The 24,480-nt window shown below is 41.6% G+C and overlaps 1 protein-coding gene across 1 annotated transcript; it reads right to left on the bottom strand.

Moving 5' to 3' along the window:
* Nucleotides 1-24,027, bottom strand: NDUFA9 (NADH:ubiquinone oxidoreductase subunit A9). The gene is made up of 11 exons (XM_074935754.1): nt 23,884-24,027; nt 17,540-17,704; nt 15,478-15,575; nt 15,188-15,279; nt 11,855-11,996; nt 10,406-10,508; nt 9,665-9,732; nt 9,447-9,523; nt 5,160-5,255; nt 3,800-3,866; nt 1-582 (listed from the first exon to the last, which is right to left on the bottom strand). Exons 1-11 carry the CDS (start codon nt 23,939-23,941, stop codon nt 412-414), a joined length of 1,137 nt encoding a protein of 378 aa, XP_074791855.1. The 5' UTR covers nt 23,942-24,027; the 3' UTR covers nt 1-411.
* Nucleotides 24,028-24,480: the final 453 nt, after the last annotated feature.

Here is a 24,480-nt window from a genome sequence, read left to right as displayed (position 1 = left end):
AATAAGGGAAGGCTTCTAAAGTCTGATGGAGGAGCACTGAAGATGAGAGGACAAGGGCTCTAAATTTGTCGAGCTAGGTTACACTAAGGTAGGAAGCCCACTGTACAGTGGTTTTAAGATAGGAAGAAGAAACTGACTGTATTGTTTAGGCTCCCATGAGCTAAAACATTTAATGATCACAAACTGAGCAACATCATGCAGTATGGATTAGATGAGCTTTAAAAAAGGAGAATTACAGAAAACAGACCTTTTTCCCCCATGATTAAAATCTTGAATGAAAATAATGACGCGGCTGAAATAACGCTTACATGATCAACATAGGGATTTTACTCAGTATGTACAGAATTCTCCAAACAAAGTAGGTCAGCACAAAGGCAGTCTGAGAAGCACTGGAAGCCACCTTGGCCACTGTTAGATGGGAATAGTCTTTGATGGTTTTATCTCATCCAGCTCAGCGTCCAGCCAGCGATATCTCCGGTGACGGCGCAGAACTTCAATTGCTTTTAGCTCTACGGGAGTTGGTTGAATGCCCAGGTCCTCCAACCCAGGAAGATCAGGGAACTTCATGTCTGTTGTATGAAACTTTAAAAAAAAAAAAAAAAAAAGAACTATAAATGAGCATAGCAGAGAGAACAGCTATACATGTAGTTACTCAGCTATTACAGTGAATCTAATCCTTACTGTACTAAATACATTATATTATACTTATAACTGAGCTCGCCTTTTGTCCTCCGGAAAAACTGGTATGGAATACTACGACTAGAAACAATTTTAAATAAGTCTAAATGCAATGCCATAGCATCACTGCAGATCCTGGTAAACTCTACTTCCAACTATTTGCAAAATTCCCTTGATATTAGTGCAGGCTGCTGGAATAAGATTTTTCCCAGGAGAAATAACGCTGCAATATAAGGCACTGCTGGATCTTATAATGGATTACAGAGGACTGTGCAGCTACTGCTGAGGGATTAGGTAACCACATACCACCTCCAGATCTCTGATCACAATATGCATGCATGGATGTGTGTGTTTGGGGGGAGGGGGGCGGCAGCAGGCAGGCCTGATCCAAAGAAGCCATGTACATTTGTGTCCTGAATTAGTTTCAATAGGAGTAGCAGATTTATATTAGGGTACAGGGGAGACAAGCAAATGCACTGCATTTCTTTATTACCTCCCCTCTCTTTCATATATTAATGGGAAGTTTACTCTGCACCACCTGCAAAGAATTAATTAATGCTGACCTTGTATTCACAAAAAGAAAAAAGAAAAGGAGTACTTGTGGCACCTTAGAGACTAACCAGTTTATTTGAGCATGAGCTTTCGTGAGCTACAGCTCACTTCATCGGATGCATAGCATATCATGGAAACTGCAGAAGACATTATATACACACAGAGACCATGAAACAAAACTTCCTCCCACCCCACTCTCCTGCTGGTAACAAGCACACAGCTGGACTGAAATTACTTCTCTGGCACTTTGTCAGAAAACTTACACAGAATTAAACAACTGTGATGGGGTGTTTTATTCAGTTTGCAGTCCTGAACAGATTATGTCATACAAAGATATGTTCACTCATCTAGCCCCGCCTCTGGTAGATGGTGCAAGATTGTTCCTTACTGTATATTCCCCAATGTTTTGGTTCAAGTCCAATTTTAAAATGGCTCAAGTGATGGGACCTTGGGAGAATATTCCATAACCTCTTCCATTTCACACGTCACAACTGAGTTTGAACTTTAAAGTCACCTACCGATAGCTAAAATTGTCATTTTAAAAGAACTGTTATAACTTTAGATAATTTGCAGTTTTTAAATGAAGAAAATTAGCTACCTTTGCTATCAAAGCTCTTTAAAACGAGGTAACTAAAAACTGATTCTGGATTCCTGAGGTCAGCATTTGCACCATGTCCTTGCATCAACAAAACCTAAACACATATCTTTGTTTATGCTATTTATGTTCACCCTATTTAGCTGCACACCGGCAGCATGTATCCTCATCTATACTACACCACAGCTTTGAACCCTCCATTAAAAACACTTCCCCTGCTTCTCTGCTGTGTGCTCCAGCAACTACATTATCAAACTCTGTTTAATCTTGACTACTGTAGCTGCTCACCTTAAAGCAGGAAGACAGCTGGATTTTGCTAGTTTTGGTTTAGAACATTGCAACCCCTGAGAACCTTACTGCTGCGGGTATCCCACCATGATCCAACAACAAAGGCCCTCAAGCAGTTTATCCAGCTGAGCCCACTGAAGGTGGTGTGCCTATGAGCTGCATTGTTATGATCACAACAGACCAACTGAGGGCAACTTTCCCTAGGGTGGCAGAGGGAGGAAAGAGGGCCAAGTTTTTGCAATATGTCCTGGACTAGCTCATGAATAAATAATAAGCTCTTACATAGCACTTTTCACAAGGGATCTCAAAGTGCTTTACCAAGGAGGTGAGATGTTTCTATTTCACAGAAGTGGAAACTGAAGCATAAGTGACTTGCCCAAGGTCACACAGTGAGCAGATCTGGGAACAGAACCCAGGTCTCCCGACTCAGTCCAGTGCCATGTCCTGCGGACCATGCTGTGTCCAATTAAAAGTGATGCACACGTTATGTTCAGACAGACTATTGCTGCCCTATCTTAGTGAAAGATTATCTAAATAACTCCATTTATGCAAAGATTTGTAGAAATCATCATCAACCTTTGGAAAAGATTACATCAGGTACTGACATTGGGGATATGGCTGCATTTTCGCTAACCCTACCCGTGGAATAACAGGGCTCTGATATGTAAATATTGGCCAATACCCACATTTTCACAGTTGAAACAAGGTTTGGCAAGAGCCATATGGCTAAAACCACATTAAAAGCAACTATGAAAAGCTATGGATAAATGTCAAGAGGCAACACTTTTGCCTACTGGTCAGAAGATCACGGATTCCAGTGTTAAATTAAGACTTCGGTCATAACCAATGCCGAGATTTCACCTTGAGTTGTTAAAGGTGTCATCATCTGGATGGGATATTAAACCAAATTCCCTTCTGCTCACCCTAGTAAAACAAAAATCCTGCTGAAAATAGCTATGTAGGCTTAACTGTGCTACAAGGGAAGGTGCTTGTGATTTATTTAAGTGCACATAAAACTAGGGAAAAAATCCTCACTGACTGCACACAAACAGGTAAACTTTCCAACAGAAAACAGTCAGCTGCATGCCAGATATCTACTTACAATAGTTTTCTCTTTCCAGCCACCCCTTCCTCTGATACTTAAGAGAAAAGGTTTATCTTTTCAGGTTACTATCAACAATTCTGTTGTCAGTCAGCCTGGTTCCTTCCTTACATGTTTAAGAGAAATGTGCCAAACCCAGCTGGCCCTGATTTCCCATTAAACAGCTGCCAGACCAAACCAGGGGAACCTCCAGGCTGCTTCAGGTATGCATCCCTTTGCAGTCAACCCCCACATCATCCAACAGGCCTGGACAGGTAAAATAAGTGGGAATTCATGGGGTAACAGTGGCTGCAGCAACTATGCTATGTATTCCATGAGGACTTTTGAAGACAGTAAAGGAGAACTCTGAAATCTTAACATCTCCATAAAGAGATTTTGTCTCCAAGAACAGTCTGCAAACGTTTGCAGGGTTTATACATTCTGTTAATGACACGCTACAACACCAAATTCTATTTGTGGAACAGATTGAAACACTGCAATATACAATCTGCAGGGACATCATGTTTCATTACTCCTTGGATTGCTAAGAAACACTCATAACACTTCCCCAATGAAAATATTAACTAGTGCTGCCCCAGACCTACCCGATCCACTTTGTCTCTCGTTGTCCATGGTTCAAATGGATTAATCTCAAAGAATCTTGCAAATAAACTGTAACCATGAAAAATGGTGCAAACATGAGAATTGTCATAATACAGATACACAGAAGGCAATTCAGACAGGCAACAATATTCAGACTACCCAAGGAATTAGCATTTTCTGTTCCATATTTCATTTTCCTAGCTGGAAATTCCATTAGTGCATAGTAAAGAATGTTACGGTTTCAGCAAATTCTCAGTTATGGTTCTTATTACTATAAATAATCACTACCACATTCTTCCATCTTCCAACCCCAGAGGAATGATATGTGTGTGCGCGGAATCTGGGGAGGGAGATAAAAATCCACATCTAATTAATGCTCACTTCTACCCCCACTTTTGAAACTGGAGGGACTAGTATGCCTCTTTTTCAAGTTCTGCTCCTTGGCAGACATAACCAATAATCTCACCACTCATAAGCGCTACAATTCAAAGCCTCTAAGGCTAAAACGTGCTTGCTGACAGCAACAATTTAATGGATGTGCAAGCTAGGGGATGTAGTTTGGAGCAATCTGCACATATAATTTCCATATTATAAAAAGTGCAGTTTTAGTCTTTAAAAAAATGATTGAAAATGGCAGTAGGGTGATGAATCTCAATGTTTATTTTTGCTCAATGCCTCAACATCAGATTTGCTCAGTTTAAGTGAACAAGTGGGTTTTCTAACTGCTAGCCCTGCAAACGAAGCCTGGAATCTAAGAGCCAAGATGTTGGGTTTTTTTTCTGGTTCATGCATTATAATCCAATAGTCATGATTCTGAAGGCCAATTTCTGCCTTCAGTTATCCTTATACAATCCCATGGTCTCCAGACGTAAAAGGGCAAAATTTGGTGTTGCAGATTTACTTGACAGTTCTGTCGACGATACTCAAGGCCAGAAAAGAATCCAGTTCACCCTCATAGCTATGCTATCTCTGCAGTGCTAATAAAAGTGAATTCATTTCGCCACTGAATGACAGAACACACAGCAGATCTGGACACCTTTGGTTAGTTTTGATTTAGCAAAAATGAGACCATTTAATAATTGCACAGTGAGCATGCACAGTGAAGAGTTACCTTAAGACTACTACAATTGCACACTTAATTGCAGTACATCCTAATGGGTGGATTTTTGGCTGAGCATGAGAGCTAAAATAACTTGAGTATTTTGGGAAAATTCAGTTTACATCGACTTCTTATTATATCCCTTGCACTTATCCTGTAGTAAAGTTTAAAGACTAATGTAAATACTCAGTTACTTTAAATTCTTCATGCTTCTATCCACTTGATGGGCAGCAATTTCTAAGCCAAGAAAGAATTCTACTTACTGGTAGAGAAGACGTGGGAGTGGGTATGGGAAATAGTATCTATAGGCAGTCGCATACAGATAGTCTACCAAGTCATAAAGAAGGTATCGATGAGGTCTGCAAAAAAAGGGTACCAGGTAAATTATGCTGTTTCATGCCTCCTTTTGCAAATATTCAAGTAACCTAGCAACATCTAGCTTTCTTCAATCTAAACAATTTTTCATTCTTGTTGCCAGAGGGCAATATTAAGGGAAATTTAATGGCTCAAGAGAAAACTGTGTTGTTTGAAACAGTAAGCAATGAGGTCAGTAAAATGTACAAGCATCATATACAGAGTGTGAGGACACAATAGGTTTTATGAGCTTAGTGATACCAACCAGATTCATCCCCAAGGTGTAAGTCTATTGCCTTCAGTGAGCTTACCACAGGTAAATAGGGCCTTATTAAACCTGGATACAACATTTTCAATGTTGGGACTGACCTGGACTTGCAGTGTCCTAACACTCAGACTTCTATCCACCTTGTCCTGGAAGGAGGCCAGGAAGCAGTGGATCTTGTTTAGATTCACCAACATCTTGTTTTGAACTAGGACCCCAAATAGAAGACTTTGCAAGGAAAAGGGGGTGGTACCCAACTCGAACAGGGGAGAGAATAGGGGCTACCAGAACACCTCTGGACCAAGAGTTTATCTATGTTTATCTGGAGGACTTTGCCTACCAGTGAGAAGGCAGAGTGGTAGAAATCAATAAGAAAACCTCCCAGAAAAAAAAAATGCATCCACCGCAGGGCTAATACCTTTAGCAATGGAGTGTCACTTTCCTGCTTAACAGGTTGGGCACTAGTTCCACACATAATTGTGGCAGCTTAAGAAGAAAACAGATTATTGGAGTTCCCACTCCCCTGCCTGGTTCTTGATCATGTTTTGCCAGTTTGTCCTGGCAGTTTAGTACACTTGTTAAGTAAAAGGCTGAGCCTAATAAAGAATTTCTCTTGGCCCATATAAGGATTTCTCAGAACTCTGTTGCCAAATCTTTGAGACTTCTCATGGAAGCCCTTTATTATTGAGCTATGTGATATGTCACACAGTCTGTTTGAATCCTCATAATGTTGTCATGCAGATCATGATCAAAGGACCATTGAACATGCCAACAGATTTGGTCTCTGAAGGATTTATTGGAAATTCTCAGCTAGCAACCAGTGGCCTTGATGAACCATGAGCCCGGACGTGACTGCTGCAACTATTATACAGTCGGGGCATTCCAGAAGTAATATTTTGTGGCATTTTCATATTTAGTATCCAGGGGAAAGTGGGATTTCAGATCCAGCTGTAAACACAGGAGGATCAGACAGTGCCAGGATTATTGTGACCAGTAGGTGAGCTTGTTAAACTACACACATTACATCTATGCAGATAGCCATGAAACTGCAAGTTGGGACAACTGACTCAGAGAGGTGAACAAACTTTAGTTTGACAAGCCATGGTTCTGATGGGAAAACTTTGTGTTTCTGTGTATCAGAACTCGTGCCCACAAATGGCAAGCTCTTGGGAAGGAAGAGCAACATTTAATAATTGTGTAATTCCATTTTCTTAAAGAATATGGAAAGTGTTATTGTATAACCACAAAAGTTGTCAGGGGGCACCAGAGCAAGGATAGTACAGCTACACCTTTTACTATTTTTGTTTCAACTGACTAGGTCAAATATTTTCTCATTTGTGTGCCTAAAGTCAGATATCTAAATACAGAGTTAGGAGCCACCTAATGTAGGTGGCCTGATTTTCAATGGGGCAGGGCACCAGCAGTTTCTATTGACTACAATGGGATTTGTGGATCTCAGCACCTTTGAAAAATCAAGCCACCTATATTGAAAATGTTGACAGACTTCAAGATGATGGTGCCCCTTTAATACCTCATTCTTATAAAGCCACATTAAATTCTATTCTCTTGATACAGCTGATAAAACATGAAATGAAAATGAACCTCCTTTAGCCAGTTACTTGCTTCTTCCTACTGCTTTGCCATTTTTTGAGAAAGATTTTGTAGTGTACTTTTCAGGAAGAGTGAGTAATGGCTGGTTCTGGACAGACAGCATGAAGCACACCTGCCACAACAGCTAGGACACTGCCCCTTCTAGGACCCCTGTGTTTGAAAGATTAATTACAGTGCTGAGGACAATGAGATCACAGGAGGGAAAGACTGACCACCCGCATATGAAACTGGAGGGCTACCATACAGACAATATAATAAACTAATGAAAACAGAAAAGTTATTTAGTCACAGATAGGGTTTTTACAACCCAAGTCCCAGACCGCTAAACATATTTTATATAATTGTGTGGAGGTTTTTTTAGAAGCACTTTGTAACTTGACTACTTAGTTACCATTCCTCTCCATGATGTCACCTCATATACTAACTAGATCTAATTTTGCTTTGACCCCCACATTACATCACTGACATGATTAAGTCAGAGCAAAATTTGGCTCTTGGGAGTTTGCTGATATCCTATTCTACCCTGGAGTTTTTGTGCTTAGACCACTGAGTGGCTACCCAGTTTGGTTCTAAGTGCCCCTACAGAGCTGTTCCAGAATTCTCTCCAAATCTAAGCGTCTGCATCAGAGGCTTTCACCAAAGTCAATGGGATTTCTCCTTTAGTTTTTGCCTCTACCTTGTATTACTACTTTACCTTAAATACCAGGTATTGTAAATCAGAATTACTCAAAAATAAAGATTAAGTGAGCTGCTTCTACTTCATGAAAACATCTAAATGGGGCTCTTAACTAACAGAGATAAACTTGTTAATGTGGAATAAGGGAGATGTAACTGACAAACAGATTTCTAAATTTACAGTAAGATGTTAAATTATGTTCTTCAGGGAACTGACTGATAGTTCTCTCCATGCTACTGAAATAATGCATACAAATTTCTCTTTAAGCTTACTCCTCTCTCACTTCCTTTATAGAATATCATGACAAGCACATATGCTATTCAGTCCTATACAATAAAAATCAGTGTTTATAAGAACTGTTCCGTGTGTTGATGTTTACAATATTAGACAAAAAAGAAAACCCAGAACAGAATGTCTTGTGTTAAATATGAACCATCTGCCTGTATGTTGTATCCCTTTCCTACACTATCTTATCTATCTTGTCTAGTTAGATTGTGAGCTCTATGAGCAGGACTGCCTATTTCTCTGGATATGTACACAACAGTAAATACAATGGAGCTCTAATTGGGATTACCAGAATATTAACAATAATGGCTCAAGTCTGTGTTTTTGTTGGTTTTTTTATTATTATTTTTTTCCCAACAAATGAGATGGAATTTATTCCAGCTAAAACAGCATGCATAACTCAGCGGAGAAGCACAATTTACTGCATAATATGTAGGGCCCTTCGTTTTCAGTTTTTATTTTATTTAATTTTTCCTGGGAATTTATCAGTGTTTATTACCACAACAAAAAAGCGAAAACCAGTGCAAAAAACTATTAATAGTTTTCCTGGATAAATATCAGGGTTTATTTTGGTGGCCGGAAAGACAGGGGGAAAAAATATTCAGTAGATTAATGCTTTGAATTCCATTCATCAGTGTGGTTTGTTGCAGAACTAAAACAGAACTCAATGCCACCTTTGAGATTAAGAAAATATATCTCTAATCCCCGATAAACCTTTTCATTTGAATAAACAGTTTACTGTTGTAGACTTAGAACTATTAGCATATAAATATTTACATTTAATAATTGGGCCACATTATTTACAGCGCATACACTCAACTTCATCCCTTTCTCCTGTTTTTGTTGTTTTTAAACTTTTGAATACTTCCTTGTGTTCTGAAACGTATTCTGATACAGATTTTCATTTTCTTCCCATTTTAGTGTGTCAAATCTTTAAATCGTTATCTGCTAACGGCTTGAAATGTGTATGTGGTGGGCGTGAGATTCATCAGTATGTTCAGACGCTCGTGCACTTCAGAGTGTGTGGACCTGTTTGTTTATTGTGTGTATCTTCTAGACTAGTACATAGCCTTACTTCAACAGGTAGCTTTACATATACACACAGACTAATGTATTATCATAATACATCTATCTCATGCAATGTATTGTATTTTCCTAATAAAACAAGTTATTTTTTATATATTTGAATTATAGAAAAGTAGGGTGAAAATCAGAAAAAAGTGAATAATACATTTTGCAAAATCTGGGAATTTTTCAGTAAAAATCGGTTTAAACTGAAAACGAAGGGGTTTAATAATATGTGAAAAAAGGCACCACATAGAAGCACTACAGTTAATTAGAATCAGATGGGTAACCTACCCAGTCAAGGCATATGTTTTTCCTTTAGCATCAGGATCCTTAATTGCACTAATAATTGCCTTGGCTACATCAACAACCTAAGAGAAATATTTATGTTAGTTTAAAAATATTTTAAAAATAACTTTAGAAAAGCAATTATACATTTTCTACAAGTGGTTTGAAAACAAGTTTTTGTCCCCCCCCCCTCCCTTTTTTTTTTTTTTTTTTATAATACCTACATATACAGGTTGCTTCTCTGTTTTCTTGCCCAGAGCAATAAGTGGCACACCGCCAAAGGAACGCATATCTGGTAAAGAAGACACATGAGTAACTTAAGAATGTGATCAGTGAATCAGAGCACTGGGCAATAACCAACACATGATGTTTCAGAGCAAGGCAGAAGAGCCAAAATGCAACTACATAGTGTTGAACTATTGTGGAAAGGAACTATGTTTAAAAGGTGCATAAAAAGTGTTGTTCGACCACAGTCTAAAATGTTTATTAGCTTTTATTGCAATTAGCAGTGCAGAACCCATACAACCTTGGGAGAGGGACCTGGATTCTATTCTGCTGCATGTATCCGCAACAGAATTGCTACATAAATTACAGTTGCAGAATCTTTATTCTTGACGATGCATGAGCCAGAAAGAGAACCCAGCTCAACTGTTGCACTCCAGCACTGGCAATTAGATAAAATAAGCAGAGCGTGTCTCAAATACTCCAGATAAAAACATGAAGTCCAACACTATAAAGTCACTTTTCATAGTAGACACTGCATATTCTTTCCTAATCCCCACAGATCATGGTCTTAAACATGAGGTTCAGTTTTATTTACATTATATAGATGATGACTTAAAGTACAGGAGATTTTTAAAACAAGTGTGCTTATGCCCTTGAGAAGGGAACTTATTTATTCCCTACTTCCTACAGCCTCTAGGGTTAGTTATACAGATTGCATATTGTTTTATTGTAATACATACTTGCATAATAATTGAAAAACCGGTCCTCTCTTCCAAATATCTCAGCGGGTTTCATAATGATAGCGTCTGGAAATTCCTCCCTGACTACCCTCTCTCCAACAGCCTGCATTAAATCAATATGAACAAACCAAACAACATCTCATTAACATGATTCACTCTAAACAGACTGGGTGTTTCTCAATCTTTTTGATACCAGGGACCGGCTTGCTGCCTTCCTAAACTGTGTTCTCCAGGACCAGCACCGGTCCACAGATCGGATGTTGAGAAACACTGATATACAGAGTACTATCGTATCATACTATTGTAGAAATACCTGAATAAAATATTCCATGAACTAACTCTGGCAATAACATCTCAACATTATTTCCATCCAGGCCATTTGGTCTTTGATATGCACAGAGTTATAGCAATGTGCATTTCTCAGGGCAACCCACAAAAGCACCATCAACATTTCTTTAAGGCTACTCAGATATAGTTTACCTACGTAACTCCCTCCTTAGTGACAAGATAAATATGTAAAGTAAAGGAGTTTAAGAAATAGCTTGGCCTCAGCACATTTCTCTGACCATGCAGGGTTCAGAATAAGTCAGGTGAGTCGCAGGCCCCCACTTTGCCACCAAAACAAATGACTTGAACAACTCTGCTTGACTACAGTTTAAACTTGGTTGCAGCTGAAAAGTTTTCTAACATTTGACTGGCCTATGTTGACAAGGTCAAACTATTTTCTAGCCTAGTTAGAAACCACGGCTATAACTCATTTTTTAAAATTGTCCTAATATGATTTGGCCCCAGTTTTTAAATTTTGTTTTGATACTATGAAAGTCTGGTGAGTTCACTGAGCGGCCTACATACCCCAAAATGAGACAGAAGCCATCTGAAAAAAGCAAGGGAACAGAAAAAAAGGGTACCTCCTATTAAGAAAAAGAGATTAAACACTAGTACGGATAATTGTGGTGCAAGAGAGCCTATGTGCTGTAATCCCAATACAAAGATAGTACTTTTGAAGCCTTTCTATACTCTCGTCCCCCATTTCATTTCCACTACCCACTTACCCCACTCATATGCCACACCACCACCGGTTGTTAGGCCTGTTCCCAAATATCAACTCATTTTTGCTGACCAAGACAGTTTCCTCCTCTTAATAAGAATGGTACTAGATGCAGGGGATGCTTGAGGATATAGGGGTAAACCAGATTAGATCCAAGATTACTTTTTTTTGCCTAGAAATGTGTATGGAGAGCTAGGTGGGTCTGTATACACACTGAAGGGCACACTGCACTGGTCCCAGGCACTCTGTGTCTAATGGTATAAGGAGACCACATTTTAGGAATTGCTCTCAACCAGGGAAAATGTAACTAAATGGACATAGTTCCCAAAGTACTCTCTTGAAATGGATCTGGCAAAACTTTTCAGTCTTCTGAATAAAATACAGACTGAATTCAGACTCACTTTATTCCTAAGGTATTTGGAAGGACTTTTCATGTCAGCATTCAGGTGAGAGATGTGAATGAGCTTTTCTACTCCAGCTTCCCTGGTTACCTGGGCAATATCTCTAGGAATATTTACAAATTCATCTTCAAAACTGAAGTTTCTAAAATAAGAAAATAAATGTTACTTTAAGAATCTTAAGAACAACCAAGCCTGTTATCTGGTTCAGTCATGTTTCCTGAACAGATTTCAGAAGTGCATTATGATGCTATTGTTAGAAAAATGTCCTTAAATTAAGGGACTCTGCATATTCAAGACACAGGCAACTCAAACATAGCAGAATACTGTACCAAAGCAACTCTACTTTGTGGTTTTACCTTGTCTCTAGTTACACTAAAGCACAGCTTTAAAAAATTCACTCATCTGCTTGTCTGTGGCAAGCAAGAAATTTTTCCAGGCAAGTGCTATCAATTTCAGCAGAAGCTAAACTTTTCAAAAATAAAAAATATGCTTATAGCCCTTTTTGCAGGCTACCTTTAAGCCACATGTTAAGACTGTTAACCAATGTGATGTGTAATCTTCCTTAAAACTATCAGTTTCAGTGCTTCTAACTGTTGCTCAGTTTTTCCAAGTTTCAGCCTTGTGAAATCTGACTGGTTTTGTCAGTTTTCACCACATCTATTCAAAACATTGTGAGCTGCCGTGAAACTGACAAGAATCAAGTCAATTTCATAGTGTTGCTGCTTGGGAAAACTCCAAACAGCTTCAGAAGCAGGAATTGGAGCTATTCAATGGGAAGCAGAACATAAGAACTGAGGCTCGGAAATGGGTATGTTCTCATGGAAGCCAGAAAACTGAAAGGGGCAGAGCAGCAGTGATCACCTCACAGAAGTGAAGAGGCACTTGAATAGGGGTGGATGGAACACAGAATGTTCCTTCTCACATTCAGCATCCAGAAGGGCTTGAGGGAGGCGTTTCAAATTTATCAGATACCTCCTAGACTGAGCCTTCTACAAAAAACAGGTCCCCACAGCACGCTAGAGATACAATAACCTGTAGAAATCCCAACATACTACAACTGGCCAGAAACTGAAAAGGGAGGGAGTTGACTTCTCTTGCCTACACACTATTCCTGGAAGTACTCCCAGCTTTCATTATCATATCTGTCTTCGGATAGCAGAAGTTTTAGTCCAGTACCGCTATTATAATCTGCCACCCCAACTCCACAGATCTCACTGATGTCTTTATTTTTGAGCATTCCAGAATTATGTCGATCCTGGGCAGTTCTTGGAAATGTTACTCTTGCTCTGCTTGCAAAAATGCATATACTAGAAACACACAACAAGAATGAACAGCATTTTCTAGAATTATGCAGTGTCTAAACAACATGGGATACCAGATCAGATCGGATACTAATACTATGCAGAAAGGCAAGTATTTCATGAAAGGCTCAGTAACGGAGGTTAGCCATAAAAGGAATCTCACTGTTTTTCTTCCTGCTTATGTGGTTTACAGGTATTAGGGCCAGAAGGGATCATTATGATCATGTAGTCTGACCTCTTGCACAACAAAGTCCACAGAATTTCATCATTGGGTTCCTGCATCAAGCCCTATCTTCTGGTTGAGCTACAGCGTAGTAGTTGAATTTTTCTTAATGTTTAGTCTTCTAAAAGGTGTTACTTCAATAACCAGACAATCTTCCCCCTAGATAAATCAAGGTTTCTATACGGGGCAGACAAAGGTGTTTTAAATGAGCATGTGAAGAATATATGTAATCCCAGTGGCAAGTCTACAGACACTTCCCCCTCCTTCCTCCCATGCTCTGCATTTAAATTTATTCCAGGATGAACTTTGTGTCTCCCAAATTAGCAATAAAGAGTTCAAAGCTACTGTATTCAGACTTTAGAGATAATGAACACAAATCTGATGTTTTAGATATAACTAGTAATATATAAACCAAGGTCTAAGGAATGGATATCAAATAATATAGACCTTGTTAGATACACAGAGCAAGTAATTTTTTAAAGTAAGTGAGCATTCAGTAGATTCAACTGATGTGACAGGAGGCTAAAAAAGCATCTACTAGAGCAGAAGTAACTAAAACGGCGTCTACCAGACAGAAAAGAAAAAAAGCAGGGCCTCCATAAACTAATTGTGATCATCAAATGAGTCTGTCAGGCAGGTTCCCTCCTGAAAGTTATGTGATCTGTTTGAATAGTCAGGTGTAAGTTGAAACATATGCTTGCTTATAAAGGCATACTGCTTTAGTCTCTAATTCACAAATATTTTTTCTAATGACACCAACTGACTGTTTACAGAGAAAAGAGAACCATATCACTACAAATTTTTTGGCCACAATTAAGGATGTCCATGTTGTAACATTTGCTTCTTTGCAGTGCAGATGTTATATCACATTAGGGAGCCATGTTGTAACTTAAATTAAAATGCATGCTACCGATTTTTTTGTCCTTGCTGACAAGAAAAGAAAGTTTTAAATATAGATGCAAGTCACAACTAATCTTCGTAAAGAACTGAGCTCTAGTTTGGGTTGTGTGTATAAACAGGGCCTACACAAACTTGAAGTAGTCATCATCACAAGTAAAAAAACTGGAGACTATCACAGGTCTTTCTTTCAATCTAAAACATGCTTTAGTTTTTTTTATGAGTTTCACAATGTATTCTAAATCCCACGAATGTTAATAAATTAGCAGTATAAAAAGGAGCATACTCCTTCTGAAGCTAATAAGGTGTCCATGACAAAATCCCAAGGTGTACATGACAAAATCCCACAGAATTGACGAGTTCATTCAGAGATTTAGGAACGCTCCTCTAGCTAGTCTCATTTATTAAGGTCTACACATGAATAGGAAATGCTTGGCCAGAATTTATATTAGGCCAGAATTCAATCCTGCATCAAAGTGGCGGTGTTTAGTCAGAATACTAGGATCTCCATTTTTTACAAGTTCTATGAACATTTTTACACTACAAATGTAAATCCACAAAAACTGGTACACATTAATGGAATCATATCATTATTTCAGCAAACCAACATACATTATGATTGAGAAAGCAGTAAATTCAACTCTTAGTAATGGAGCAAATCTCATGCAAATCAGCAAAACTCTGTAACTATGGAAAGAAAGTAAAGCTTAGCTCCAGCTCAGACTCAAGACCCCAGTTAACCCCTCGGTTACACAGAACTGTGGCAGACAAGATTTCAATCTTGTCTCTTTATAGACAGGGAGGATAATCCCAAAGTGATCACGTACCATACCTGTGGTGCTAATTATGTTGCTAAAATATCCAATACCGGTTATGAATCTATCCAAACAGAGAGACAAACAAGAAAATTACTTTGTTTCCCATTCTCGTCCAACAAGATTAATGACCACATTGCTGTGTTCCACGGCTCTTCGGGTAGAGTCTTTGTCTTTAGAGTCCCATTCCTGTAACCATAACACCAAATGGGAAGGTATATGAGATAATGTGCAAACAGGTGTAATCAAAGGAAGTTCTTTCACATAACTTCCATATACAATTTAAACAGATAAAACTCTGTGGTTTACTTCACAATTGATAACCACTGGCTTCCTAGCATAAATCAAAAGCAATACTATTGCTAAAGTCAAAGCCAAAAGACTCACCAAGAACAGAATTTGCCCCAGGTCACCCATGGGTCGAAGATACATGAGATCATACTGATCGCAGCGATGGGGTATGATTATCTGGGATCCAATACGCCCTAAAATGTTCAAAACAATATTTCTTGATTTAAATCAAACTATAAATATAAATATTAAAGGAAATGCTGCTGTTAAAGTACAATATTTTCTTTTTTAACTGCATAAAATAAAAACTCAATAGATAAGCTCAAATAACTGGATTCTAGAGATAACCTTTGTGATCAGACTAGTAATGACTTTCACGCATCTGAGGATCTAAAGGTACTGTACAAGTAAGTTAAGTTTCTCAATAGCCTATTTTAAGAATTCTTATGGATGCCTCATGGATCAAACCCTGTAACTTTATAATAAGTTTACAGAAGTCAACTGCCTGCAAAAGAAAAATTCTGTGTAATAATATGCCACATACGTGTGTGTATTACAATGATATGACTAGCGACCACAAAAAAGTGCCTTACGTCTAAGTAGATATATGATTTGCATTGTGATTAATATAATTTTTTAAAAGTTGAGGGAAATTGCAAATATTATTTGACATTTCAAATGATAAAGGACAACTTTAAAGGGTCAGATCAAAATTCTAAATAAAAAAGTACTGCTGCAAAAATGATTTTATTATACAACTAAACACAAGTTCTCATCACTATTTACTTAAGAAACATTATTAATGTTGAAAACATAAGAACTCACCAGAAGCTTCACCTAAACCTAGAACTGGATTTTATGAGTTCAAACAAAAGGTAATTCCCCTTCCAGCACTATTCCCATTACTTTAAAAACACATTCAGATTCTTCTGCACTCCCTAGATCAAAACCAGAAATCTTGTGAAAATAAGCCAGTTTTCATTTTTTGGGACTAAAACACTAGACAAACATTAGGAATGTACCATTGAGAACAATCCTACACTGCAGAGGTGGGCAAACTATGGCCGGCGGGACCCTCCTGCCTGGCCCCTGAGCTCCTGGCCTGGGAGGCTAGCCTCCGGCCCCTCCCCTGCTGTTCCCCCTTCTCCGCAGCATCAGCTCACTGCGCCGCCGGCGCAATGCTCTGGGCGGCGGGGCTGCAAGCTCTTCCCGGGCAGCGCAGGTGCAGAGCCGCAGCCTGACCTGGTGCTCTGTGCTGCGCGGTGGTGTGGCTGGCTCCAGCGAGGCGGCACAGCGGCCTGTCCTGGTCTCTTGGCAGCGTGGCTGTAGTGCCGCCAGCCACCAGTGCTCCAGGCAGTGCGGTAAGGGGGCAGGGGGGATTGATAGAGGACAGGGGAGTTTGGGGTGGTGGTCAGGGGCGTGGGTGTGGATAGGGGTAGGGGTGGTCAGAAGGTGGGGAACAGGTGGGTTGAATGGGGGCAGGGGTCCCGGGGGGGGGGGGGGCAGTCAGAAAGAAGAGGAGGGATTGGATGGGGCGGCAGGATGCAGTCAGGGGCAGGGGTTCCGGGTGTAGTCAGGGAGAAGGGGTTGGTGGATGGGGCAGGAGTCCCTGGGCGGGGGGTGGGGGGGGCAGTCAGGAAGAAGAGGAGGGATTGGATGGGGCGGCAGGATGCAGTCAGGGGCAGGGGTTCCGGGGGTAGTCAGGGAGAAGGGGTTGGTGGATGGGGCAGGAGTCCCCGGGGGGGGGGGGGGGGGTGGAGGGGGGGCAGTCAGGAATGAGAGGAGGGGTTGGATGGGGTGGCGTGGGGCAGCCAGGAGCAGAGGGTCAGGGGGCAGTCAGGGGACAGGGAGGGGTGAATGGGGCAGGAGTCCCGGGGGGGCCGTTAGGGGGTGAGAAGCAGGGGGTGTTGAGTAGGGGTGGTTGCCGGGCCATGCCTGGCTGTTTGCACAGGCACAGCCTCCCCTAACCAGCCCTCCATACAATTTTGGAAACCCGATGTGGCCCTCGGGCCAAAAAGTTTGCCTGCCCCTGCTACACTGGGTCAATTTCTAACCTCCAGTACTCAGGAGATTTCCAGCCCAACTTTGCAGACTGAAAACATGTGGATAGTTTAGACAAACATCTGAACTGCTCAGTGTTATTCTCAGGAAACATTACCCAGACGGGCGACAACATATCGTCCCAGAAATCCTGTGGCCCCGAAGACAGTTGCCACAATGCCGCTAACGGAGGAACGCCCGCTTCTTCCATGGGGGATCACACTATAATGTACGTGACGATGCTGCTGCAGTGCAGGAGATATTGATGCAGGAATGCCAGAGCCTGAAATACACAATCAAAGGGAGAGAGCATGTGAAGTCACTGCAAGAGTTATTATTTTCACTCCACAGATAAAGTTAAAGTTAGCTTTCCATTAAAACCCTGATTTTAAAACCACCTCCTTTTATTTCCCTCCAAAGAAACCAGTCCGCCCTGAAATTTCCTATACTACGTCTCAAGCTAGGGTAGGATATTTCAGGGAAGTTTGGAAAAGTCAACAAAGGAATGGGTTTGGATACAGGATCAGAGTGAGAGAGAGTTGTGGGGGAATTACAAAGACATAATATAAACACCATAGTAAGATAGACAGGGAAAGGGGTTAACTAAAAGATCATTAAGGCTCTGATACAGACAAACACAAGGTAGCTCCTGTAGGGACCTTGAGGAAAGGAAATGTTCTTCTTCCCCAATCCAGGCAACTAGGAGAAACTGATCACTTTGCTATACTGTTTATAAGACAATTTCAAATTGAGGTCTTTTTGCTCTCGTCTATACAATGGACCAGGATGAAGAAGTGCTCTGTTCAGCTGTATGTGCTATAAGATGGCAAGATGCAGTATTTTCTTTATCTGTAGCTAAAGTCTGTTATTTCTTATTTGTATTACCATACCTAATCAAGGTCCAGAACTTAATTGTGTTAGGTAAAAAGATGGCCCCTGTCTCAAATAGATTACAATCTATGTATAAGACATGAGATAACAGATGGATACAGGCAGATAGACAAGGAAGTGCAAGGAAACAATGAGACAACATTGGTCATCATGGTAGGCAATGATATCGGTACACCAGTAACCTAATAGCTGTCAAGCTTTCTGCAGGCTTTATGGCAAAGGAGAGTTTTAAGAAGGGATTTGGAGGACAACGATGAGGTTGCTTTGCAGAGGTTTATGGGAAGTTCCACTCAAGCATGAGGGGCAGCATGGGAGAAAGCACAAAGCTGTTTTCACATGTACAAGAAGCAAAATTAATAAATATAAACTGATTTGCCATTGGGCACAGGGATACGTGGTAGGAAATGAGGGGTGGGAGTAGATGTGATGACACAGGCATCCAGGAAGGGACACGAAGGGCAATGGACTAGGTGGTTATGAACTGTTACCTGCTCCTGGAATATCTGGGAGACGGGTGAGTAAGACGGGGTAGGAGACTAATAGGGCAGAGGGGGCTGAAGGGGTGGTGATGTAGACCATGGGCAGGCATGGATAGGGACTGGGGAAAGTAGAAACTTTTAACATTAAACTTCAAATGCTTATTTTCTAGATATAAAAACCTATTCCCTTCTACTGTACTGAAGTAACAATTGTACACCTAACTACCCAGACCCTGAAAGGAAAGCATCCTCCTTGTTTCCCTTGTCTCATCCAAGTACAACTCGCACACACTTCCTATGGACTTGCTAAAGACTGCAGCACCTTAATGTCTAACAGTGCAGGACTACCCTCTTGTGGACCTTACATGCCAATGCAAGTTAAACTATTAGGGCTTATTTTAAAAAATGGGAAATTCACAAACAAAATAATTTGTTAAAGAGTTCAGTTGCAAAGAGTCCAGTTAATGCCATCATCAGTTATACTTTAACACAAACATTTACCATTTTTTTAAAAACCTAAACATTAGAATCCCTCAAAATCAACATTTGAGGAATCTGCCAGTTCATCACGACCATCCTTCACCACTCACTATCACCCCAGCTGATTTACACCTCTGAGTCTACTTGAAAGTTGCCCCCTGAAATCTACAAAGATATACACAAAGGTAAAAAAAATTACTAGGAGATTATAGAATCTTATTTCCTACTTAAGGGATTCATTTCAATATAGTGTATTACTAATATAACCTGGGTTATTACTCACTACAGAAAACATTAGCTGTTAGACAATTTTGCAAAGTCTACACACACAACTCCTTATAAATAATATACTTCGTAACACTAAACATTTAGTCATAAAAAATATTATTCTACTCAACCAATCCATTTCTTCTATGAGAATTTATAGAATTCACATAAGTTAATATAGGCTAGGACTATATTCCTATCAATATATAACTTCAACAGTATACCTCCAACAATCTTTTTCCTTTATAGAACAAAGCAAGGGGCAATGTTTAAAGTAGGCTAGGTGATATAAGTGAAATAGGTGAATAGTGTGTGATCCCGAATTATGTTGTGGTAGAGAATTGGATGGATGGTTTAACTTCTTTTTAAAGTATTCTAACATTTGGGGTGTCTTGAAGAGGTAAATAATTTTTGCAACGAAAGTAACTGCTTTTTGAGTAGTTAGCTGGACTCCTTTGAAAATACACTTTCTACCTTAAATGTTGTAAGTATTTTTGTGAAAACAGTATATATAATATACACATACAGTATTAGTGCTACTAGTTGTATTACTAACAGCAGGAGAGTTTCAGTCACAACACATCCTCCCAAAAGCAACATTACCTTAGACAGGTATGAACGGAATTTGAAAAATGTGCATTACTAGACAGATGATTAAATCTAGTGGCCAGAAACTAATATGAAAGATGGGGCAAAAGGTTCACCAATAAGATTCCAGTAAACATCCGCAAAGCTACCTCATTATCTTCCTTCAAATCTCTCCACAAAACTCTCATTTTCCATGATACCTACCAAAAAATCTGATAACGGTTAGGCTGATATTGCACTGATACCACTGCCTACCATGCTGACCAATACTGTCTCGTCATTTTCTTGTACTCCCTCATCTATGTCTGTATCCATCTGTTCTCTTGTCTTATTCTCAGATTGTGAAGTCTATGGAGTAGGGGACATCTTTTTGTTCTGTCTTTGTACTCTCTAGCACAGTGGGGTCCTCATCCATGACTAGGGTTCCTAAGTGCTAATACAAATAAATGATGAGACAAGATCCAGAGGCAATACTCTGGTAAGAGTCTCGGTCTCTCGGTTGCTAGGAAGGGGAGGATACTGATATTTTCCCCAAAACTATGATCATGGACCCTGTAGGGATTCCATCTTCCCTGTAAAGATCTGATATTTCATCATTGAAACTTTGATTCTTTTGGTTGATGGAAAGAAGCACATCTCTCTCCATCCTTACTCCCTTCTGTTACACCTCCAGAAACCTTCTGATGCTTTTGGGAGGAGTCGTTCTGTTACTCTGCCCTTCCCCAGCTTCCTTCCTTCTCGCTCAAAATAGCTCCATTGCTTGTTCTTGCTGCTACCTGTAATTTTCTGAGGCAGCAGTAGATCGACGTAGATTTTGACAATGTTACTGCTGCCCAACGTGTTACGAATTACAACAGTGAAACCAGGTTTGTTAATTTCACTCTGCTGCTTCCCAGAGCTATTGTAACTGTCTGCAAAGTCAGGAAGGTAGTTCTACATTGGGTCACATTCAGAAAGCTATGTTTGCAACGGTAAGAGTTAGTAACATGGCCTAAAAGTGTTGCTGCTCCAATTGAAGTCACTAGTAGAATTAGTTCCTTTGGGGATTTTGAGGACTTTTAAGAAAGTTTACACACTGTAGAACTTGTTGGCATAGGTCTTTTCACCGACCAGGGAGTCTCCTATTTGTCACTAATTTGATTTTAAAAGCCCTGCTTGACTAAATTTTACAACACCCGAAGAGGAAAGGAAGTATCATCTATCTCCAGAAAAGGCATATTTTTTAAAATGTAAAGTGTTAAATGCTCAAAAGAGCTGCCCAAGAGAGGTTTTGGTTGCCAACCTTGAGACGCATAGGTCCAGATTATCTGAGGTGCTGAGCATTTTCAGGTCCCTTTGAAATAAACTGAAGTTCTTTATCTCCTTGGGACTTGGCCAAGGTCACACAGAAAATCTGTGGCAGAGCCAGGAATAGAACCAGAACCCTAATTCCCAAGCCTGTGCTCTTACCACCCTTGCTGCAGCTCATCAAAATGGCATTTATACTACATTTAATTAAATTAGATGGTTGCATTCTCTATATACCAGACTACCTCGAGAACAATGCTTATGGTGATGGAATTAAATTTTAATCACTAATTTGTCATGCCATTTATCATTTTATATGCTCCATGTGACTTTAGCATATGACGACCACACAAATATTGAGAAATGAGAGGGAAAAGCTATTCCCAGCCTGTGGAATAACCAACTTGATTGATGCATATAGAACTTACTGAAAGAAAGCTATATCCAAAAGACGAGTACTGAACACAATAAAATCTGTGGTTATTTTTAATCACTTACAGGAATAAATCCAATAGTTTAATTCAGTCCTGCAATCATGCCCCTATTCTCTGCATTTCCTACTCCAATGGTTAACGGTTTCATAGAGTTTGCAGTGTAGACCTGGCCTATGTCAGTTTAGGAATGTGAAAAAAATCCATCCCTAACTGACATGTTACAGAAACAAGGTGGGCAAGGTAATATCTTTTATTAGACCAACTTCTGTTGGTGAAAGAGACAAGCATGACAAAATCCCCCATGTAGACTCAGTTTATACCAGCAACTTTTGCCAGTGTATAGTATGTTGCTCAGGGAGATGCATGGGCAGCAGGTATCAAGGCAGGGGTATGCTGTGCCTCCCCAAACAGCCTAGCGTGGCCCCACTCACATTCCACCCCTAGGCCAGGCCCCCTCCTGTGGTTCCCAGCACCCTGCCCAGGCTGGCTGACCTGCCTCCCACAGGGACTCAGGGCAGCTGGTGCTGAGGCTGTGCCACCCAGCGCAGCAGGGCTGGGGACGCTGACACCTGGTGCACCAGGGCTGGAGCCTCGCTGCCTGGCACTGGGGCCTTCAGTGGAGGTGCTCTGGGCTTGTGCAGGTGAGAGGGGGGCAGAAGAGGAGAGGCAGGGCCTTGGGCACATGGGGAGGGGCTGGGAGCCTGTCTCCCCCAATGGCTAGGTCACTGGTCACTTATGAGGAAATGGATTAACTATGGACTTGTCCACATGGACAGCACTGCTATGGCACCACTGTAGTGCTTTAGTGAAGACGCTACCACGCCGATGGGAGAGCATCTCTCGTCTGTGTAGTTAATCCACCTCCACAAGGGGTGGTAGCTATGTCGACGAGACACAGCACTGTGTACACTAGGGGCGCGTCTACATTACACACTGGATTGACGGGCAGTGATTGATCCAGTGGGGGGGTCGATTTATCGCGTCTAGTCTAGACGGGATAAATCGACCACCGAGCTCTCGCCCGTCGACTCTGGTATTTCACCGGAGCGAAAAGTGTAGGCGGAGTCGACGGGGGAGTGGCAGCCGTCGACTTACCACAGTGAAGACACTGCGGTAAGTAGATCTAAGTACGTTGACTTCAGCTACATTATTCACATAGCTGAAATTGCATAATTTAGATCGATTCCCCCGCCTGTGTAGACCAGGCCTAGGTTCACACCCCTGAGCGACATAGTTATACCGATGTAAGTTTTCAGTGTAGACCTGGCCTATATTGATAAAAGTATTCCTTTTGTCAGCATAAGTTTACTCTCTACTAAGGAGCTTTGCCAATAAATATAACTACTGCAGCATAGACTAGCACATATGTCCAGTGCAACACAGCTTCTGTGTACATTAAGGTAAGGAGAGGTACTGTCTCACACTTGTTCTATAACTAAAATAGGTCTACCTTGCTACATTGCCCTGGAAAACATCACGCCCTGTGTGATGTAGGTAGTTTGATCTAATCCCCACTAGACACTGTGTAGACACAGCTAGACTGATGGAAGAATTCTTCCACTGACATAGCTTCTACCTCTCCGAGAGGTAGATTCACCAAAGCAACAAAAGAAACCCTTCTGTCACTGTAGTTAGCGTCTACCTACACTGCTGCAGCTGTACTTCTGTAGCAATTGTAGCACTAGAAATACCCTAAAGTAGCTAGGGCCAATCCAATGCAGTACTTTTAATATCAAGACAGATCTTACATTGAACTCTATTAACTGGGGAGCTGGAGCAAAACACCAAAATCACGATAATCCCTGTAATGATTCATAAATTTAAAGAATTCTCAAAACTGTAATCCTATGAGCTTTTCCTAGTGCTCTGCAGAATTACCAGCGGCAGCCGGGGAAGCAGGAGCTTGGTCCCCCTCGCTCGTCTCCGGGCAGGGCCCCGGCAGTGCGGGGCCCGGGGCGAACCCAACGGGCAGCCCGCGCCGGGGGCGGGCGAGGCCGGGCTGCCTCACGCGGTGGCGCCGCGGCGGTGACACTCACCTGCCCTTGGCAGCAGCAGGAGACTGCGGGCAGCCCGAAAGCAGCCAGCCGCCGCCATCTTTCCTCTCCCACAAGCCCCCGCGGCTAACGGGTCCTGCGCGGGGACAAGCTTCCTTCCTCCGCCGGCCGGGGAGGCGGCCGAGCCGCCTCCGAGCTGCGCATGCGCCACTGGGCGGGGCAACGGCTCCGGCCCTTCCTCCCCGGGAGGCGGAGCCGGGGTCTGGGTGGGAGCGCGGGGGATAGGGGGGCAGCAGCAGGGGCAGGGCGGGGTGTTCGCAGGGAACCACCCGGGGACGGGGAAGATGGACCCGACCCGATCATCCAACAGCCCGGGCCCTGCCCCCTCCTCTGCCTGGCAGGCCCTGTCTGCGCCTCCGTCGCCCAGCCTCGGCCCGTGCGCCCATCGCCGTGGCGTCGCGGCGTCGCCCGGCACAGCACTGGGCAGGCGCCAAAGACTCGTCGTCCTGTTAGTTTCAGTCAGTGTCAGGTGCGCTGTGACTTCACACCCCCCCGCCCCCCACGCACACACACACACTCTCCTGGCCAGGGAGCCCCTCCGGCGGTGTGCTCTGCCCCTCCCCGTGCTGGGGTCCAGCC

The sequence above is a fragment of the Natator depressus genome, chromosome 1 (genome assembly GCF_965152275.1).
Source record: "Natator depressus isolate rNatDep1 chromosome 1, rNatDep2.hap1, whole genome shotgun sequence".
In the NCBI taxonomy this organism is placed as follows: Eukaryota; Metazoa; Chordata; order Testudines; family Cheloniidae; genus Natator; species Natator depressus.
The sequence above is the reverse complement of the archived record's forward strand: the minus strand, read 5'-3'. Positions and strand labels throughout refer to the sequence as shown.

Excerpts from the sequence above, each read along its gene's own strand:
- NDUFA9 (XM_074935754.1), bottom strand. The coding sequence starts at position 23,941 with ATGGCGGCGGCTGGCTGCTTTCGGGCTGCCCGCAGTCTCCTGCTGCTG. Across the intron at positions 11,997-15,187 it reads GGACGAGAATGGGAAACAAA|AAACTTCAGTTTTGAAGATG; the intron begins GTAATTTTCTTG and ends TTCTTATTTTAG. Across the intron at positions 583-3,799 it reads CGAGAGACAAAGTGGATCGG|TTTCATACAACAGACATGAA; the intron begins GTAGGTCTGGGG and ends TTTTTTTTAAAG.